The following is a 5,393-nucleotide window of genomic DNA, read 5'->3' as shown; positions in this document are numbered from 1 at the left end:
AGACCGGATATAGACCGGATATCTGGATATAGACCGGATATCTGGATATAGACCGGATATCTGGATATAGACCGGATATCTGGATGTGGACCGGACAGGGAAACTGGTCCAGTACTTCGTTTGAGAACTTTGTTTGTTTTTTTCCAACAGGACCTGATTGCCAGGACAGCGACGCTGAAGACAACGGATACATGTAGGTCTGAGCAACCCCTGCTGCTCCACCCACCACTGACCCCCCCCTCTCATCATTTCTTCTCTGATTTCTACAGAAAGGTTCTTCCTGAAACGGATCAGAGTCGGGCCTCCACTCCCAGCTCAGGTAGAGGTTCTCCTCCGGTTCCTTCCATCATGGTCCCTTAAATTTAACAACCTGAGCCGCTCTCAGGGAAGGAACCACACAGCATTAGGCTGCCACTACCGTGCATATGGACATATCAGCTTTAGCCGTTAGCATGTTCAGCTGGTCACGTCTGATCCGTTTGTTTTCTCCACAGATAATCATAACTACGTGAACGTTGGTGAGTTCTGGTTCGTCTGAAGGAAAAACGTTCTGCTGCCTTTTCTCTTTGCTTTGTCACCGTTTGCAAATGTCTCATTTCAGAAGAAGCAATAATCAAACCAGAACCAGAACCAGACTCGGACCCAGAATCTGAGCCCAGTAAGTTGAGCCCCAGTCTGGCCTGCGGGTCATCAGAGCCTTTGGGTCCGTGGTTCTGATGGTCTGCTCTGTTTCTCTCCTCAGACTACCTGAACCTGAACGAGATGGACCCGCCCAGTGAGTTCAGAACCTTTCTTTTCATCTGTCTGGGTTCCTTAAATACCAAACGTGTTTCCTGCAGGTGCCACGGCAGACATATTGGGTCACAGTGAGCCGGAGGAGGATGACGACGATGATGATGATGACGACGATGATGATAACTATGTGAATCAGCCGCCTGTAGGTTCTGGAACTCACCTGAGCTAAATCACCCACCTGTGGAACAGCAGCTCATTCGCTCCGTTTTCTGCTTTCAGATGATCCACTGTTAGCCCGGCAGCGCCTGGTGGGGGGAACCGACCCGACTTCCTCATCTTCATCAGAACCCTGACCCTGCCAGAGGCCAACGTGTTTCGGTTTAGCTTCGCTCTTATCCATACGCTGCAGGGTCGGGTCCGGCCCGGTTCCAACCCTGCAGCCGGCCCAAAGGATTCCTACTTCCAGCAGATTTAGGTCTGAACTGGTCTTTAGATTTAACCGGCTGGTCTTGATTCTGGGTCCAGAACCAACTGATCACGGATCTAAAGGATGATGGTGAAGAGGCCTTCTAGGCTCCTCCATGAGAAGACTGTCTGTTAGCATCAGCGCTAGGACCCGCTCAGCGCTTATTATCCAGATGGAATTTAAACAGAGACTCTTCTTCTGCTGAAGTCTTTTCCAGTCAGCGTTCAAACCTAAATCTGCTGGGTGTGAATAGATTCAGGCCCAGCTGTGTCCCAATAAACCAGAAGTAGAACATTGATAGACGGTCGTCCATCATGTCTCCATACCAGCCGCCTGCTTCTGACATAAACTAGTTTTATTTTAACAGACCAAAACCAGAACCTCTGAAGGAGATCAACCGGGATCTGAACCAGCAGCTCCTGCTTAGTTAAACAGCCAGAGATGGTTCATCATCTGCTCACCTGTGATTGGCCGTCCGTCACTTCCTGCTTTAACGGACTGGCTTTGGTTAAACCTCTGAGCAGGAAGTAGTATGAATGAAACCTGACCTGGATCAACAGAAACGCTGGAGAGTCGGATCCATCGATCCAGGGATCCATCGATCCGGTGATCCATGGATCCGGGGATCCATCGATCCGGGGATCCATCGATCCGGTGATCCATGGATCCGGGGATCCATCGATCCGGGGATCCATCGATCCGGGGATCCATCGATCCGGTGATCCATGGATCCGGGGATCCATCGATCCGGGGATCCATCGATCCGGTGATCCATGGATCCGGGGATCCATCGATCTGGTGATCCAGGGATTCATTGATCCGGGGATCCATTGATCCGGGGATCCATCGATCCGGGGATCCATTGCCTGCAGAGCATCTCACCTGGTTCTGAGTGGACGGATCCACTAAACCAACCAAACGATCCTGGTTTCCTGGTTTCCCTGATGCAGCAAACATTCAGCAGGATGAATCCACATCCTAAAGGTCCTGAGATCTCCTTCATGTTTTGATCCCACCTAACAGGAGCTTTGGTGATTGGAGTCCCTAAGACTCCACAGATGACCGATCACATGACCGATCACATGACCTTTAGAGATTAAAGGGATGAACTGAATGGTGGGTCAGACATGTTGATAACTGATTCCTTTAAATGAGACCCTGTTAAATCAGCATCTCTGAGAGACGTGTTGAGGTTGGGAACACTAATATCGGAACAGAATCCAGATTAATCCAGATTAGCACAGAGGCCAGGAGACTTCCTGCTATCGGGCATTTATTTCATTCATTCATGGTAACCTGCCAATGTTCCTGGGGCCCCGCGGCGCCAGCTTGTTTCAGCTTTACTTTCACTGACGACTCCTGAGAATGTCTTCATTTACCTGCTGATTTCAATTAAAGAGAAAAATGCAACAAACCGACTCTGACCTCATTGACTGAACGCAGCGCCCCCTAGAGCAGGTGCTATCAGGTCATCGTCATCGACGGGGCCATCCTGGGATGACGTCATCGACGGGGCCATCCTGGGATGACGTCATCGATGGGGCCATCCGAGGATGACGTCATCGATGAATCTGGTTCATTCGTCTTTGGATGAACAGAAGCTCCTCCCAGAGGAGCCGCCATCATCAGAACCAGCCTCTTCCTACTGCTCTAGTCCAGGTTCTGGTTCTTTGGATCTCAGACTGAAGAACGCAGACAGCATCATCTTCCTCACTGCTCTAAGGTGAGCAGAACCAAGACCAGAACCTCTGGTCCTCTGCAGAGAGGCTGGGAGAATCATAGCATAACCCGGAACCAGATTCTGGAGCCCAGCAATGGTTACCTCTGTTGCCGTGGAAACCAGGGGAGGAGCTCAGAGCAGCAGCTGCTTCTCCGCACTGGGAGGAGGAACAGGATCTGCTCAGACTGTACCCGTCCCACCAGATCAAACATCTGGAGACGATGTCCAATCGGATCAGAACCTTAATGCTACAAAGAGGAAATGAGACAGCAGAGGTCCGGTTCCATGTTTCACTATATTTATATTATATCATCATTAAATTCAATGTAGTACCTGAAACTACGGACACACGGCGAGGAGCGGCGGCGCCGGCCGTCCTCAGCAAACCGTCCCGACCAAGAGAGAGGAGAGACAGAGAAAGGCACGAAGAGTCTCCAATGAGACCAGGGAAGGGGGGAGGACGGGGGGAGGACGGGGGACGGAAAGGCACAACCAGAAAGGGGGGGGTTGGGGGGGCGAACCAAAAAGGCACGAAGACGTCTGAACCCAGATGGAACACGCTTAGAAAATAAAAGCCTTTAATACTATAGTTCTGACCCGGCTGACCCGGGTCCGGTTCTGAGGTAAATGGTTCCTTCCTGCTCCAGACCCAGAACGTTACACGGCTCAGCTTCCAGCCAATCACAGACCACTTCCTGTCAGGTGACCATCTGGGAACCAGGAGTCTTATTGCTGGGTCGGTTCTGGACCTGGGTCCAATAGAAACGTCTGGATGTTCTGGGTCAACAGAAGCTGCTGATGGAGGCAGAACCGGAGACCAGTTGGACCCATTTGGTGGATGGAACAGAACCTTCTGGTCCAGTGGGCTCTGATTGGGTCAGAACCTGCTGCTGTCACCAACCTTCAGCTCCACAGGCTCCTGTTACCATGGTGACCAAGAACTGGGTCAACAGAACCTGCAGCCGATCCAAGCATCAGGACAGAACCCAGCAGCAGGTCCAGGTTCTTCAGGCTGGAGCTTCTCCGGGCTAAACCGGGTCGGACCCCCCACCCCCACCTTCTGATGCAGCAGAAGTTCTGGTTCTGCTGAACCTCAGCCGCTGTCACGGTTCTGGGTTTTATGGCGTCCTTTGGGATCCAGAACAGGTTCCTCCCAGAAGGATGGAGCGGGTCGTCTTCAGAACTTACATCGTCTCCACATGTTCTGCTGAGGAGAACCTGAGCAAACTGGACCTCCAGAGGCCCGGTGGAGGCTTCATGCTCTCCTGGGTTATGCTGGTGAAGGTCCGATTCAGACACCTCTCTGGTTCTGCTGGAGGCTTCAGAACCTTTTCCCCTGAATGACTGACAGTGGTCTAAAGAAAGGTTCTGGTTCTGGGCTAAAACGTTTGAGTTCTGGAGGGAAGCCTGGGTCCAAAGGAGGCCCGGCTCAGTGGTCGGCGGCGGTACCAGGGCCGGTGTAAGGTTCTGGGTCTGCTCGGCGCAGTAGGAACACGCTTAGAGAAGGTTTGGCTGTCTTGGCGGGACCACGGCGAGGTACTGGGTCCGCTGGGTTCTGACCCGGAGGATTCAGAACCTGAAGCTTTTCGGACCACAGAGTGAAGAAGTGTTCAGCTGTTAGTGTTGAGCAGCGGCTCGTCTCTGTAGTGTTGGACGGCCAAGATGGCCGCCGCCTCCCTCAGAAGAAGGAGTACTGGTTGTCGACGGCGCGGGGGGCCCTGGCTGCGTCCCTGTCCTCCCCGTCCACAGCGTCCAGCTGCCGTAGAGGAGTGTCTCTCTCCCTTTCCTCCCAGTCCTCCACTCCTCCCCCGCTGCCGCCCCCGCTGCCCCCACTTCCTCCTCCACTCCCTGCTCCGCCTGCTGCGGCGGCGGCGGCTCCAAGGGGCGGTGCTGCTCCTCCTCCTGTGGGCTCGGCCTCGCTGCCCCTCTCTTGAGGCGGGGTGGGTGGTGGCGGGCGTCCCGGTGGCAGCGGAGGGGGTTGAGGTGGACTACGGGGTCTGCTGGTCGAGTCTGCAGGAGGATCAGAGGGAGAGAAGAAGAGTGACCAGGGGGAGGAGTGAGGGGAGATCTGGACTCCTAGGAGACGGAAGATGATCGGCAGAAACATCTGATCCCATTTGGACTCTCATTGGTGGCTTCAATGGACCCATCAGTACCGCTCTGTCTCTGCGGGACCTCAGATGGTTCTGGTTTATGAGGGACTGCAGACCAGATCAGGCGCTATGTTGATGCGCGTTCCAGAGAATGAAGCCCAGAGGTCCACAGGTTTGTCCCTCTGGTCCAACGGCTAAGGCTAACATGGGACGTGTTCGGAAAGGCTAAGGCTAGCATGAGACGTGTTGGGACGGCTAAGGCTAGCATGGGACGTGTTGGCGCGGCTAAGGCTAGCACTGGGACGTGTTGGGACGGCTAAGGCTAGCACTGGGACGTGTTGGGACGGCTAAGGCTAGCACTGGGACGTGTTGGGACGGC

The 5,393-nt window shown here is 53.8% G+C and overlaps 2 protein-coding genes across 3 annotated transcripts in view; one reads left to right on the top strand and one right to left on the bottom strand.

The window, feature by feature from the left end:
- The window catches only part of LOC107096812 (uncharacterized protein B0303.4-like), a 5,352-nt gene extending 3,449 nt beyond the window's left edge, over positions 1–1,903 (top strand). The window contains exons 4-10 of the mRNA XM_015393641.1: positions 151–193; positions 270–319; positions 495–518; positions 602–658; positions 743–775; positions 840–937; positions 1,015–1,903. Of these exons, the coding sequence (XP_015249127.1) occupies positions 151–193; positions 270–319; positions 495–518; positions 602–658; positions 743–775; positions 840–937; positions 1,015–1,029 (320 nt within the window). The 3' untranslated portion in view covers positions 1,030–1,903. The remainder of the gene's footprint in view (positions 1–150; positions 194–269; positions 320–494; positions 519–601; positions 659–742; positions 776–839; positions 938–1,014) is intronic.
- Positions 1,904–3,184: 1,281 nt separating this feature from the next.
- sh2b1 (SH2B adaptor protein 1) overlaps positions 3,185–5,393 on the bottom strand; it is a 19,947-nt gene continuing 17,738 nt past the window's right edge. The window contains exon 9 of one of the 2 annotated variants that reach the window (XM_015393918.1): positions 3,185–4,931. In XM_015393918.1, the coding sequence (XP_015249404.1) occupies positions 4,600–4,931 (332 nt within the window). In that variant the 3' untranslated portion in view covers positions 3,185–4,599. The remainder of the gene's footprint in view (positions 4,932–5,393) is intronic. The other variant, XM_015393926.1, reaches the window with a different exon arrangement.

This window comes from Cyprinodon variegatus, unplaced genomic scaffold (assembly GCF_000732505.1).
Source record: "Cyprinodon variegatus isolate N-32 unplaced genomic scaffold, C_variegatus-1.0 Scaffold24, whole genome shotgun sequence".
NCBI classification, from domain to species: Eukaryota; Metazoa; Chordata; class Actinopteri; order Cyprinodontiformes; family Cyprinodontidae; genus Cyprinodon; species Cyprinodon variegatus.
Note: the sequence above shows the minus strand (reverse complement) of the source record. Positions and strands in the feature narration are given on the sequence as shown.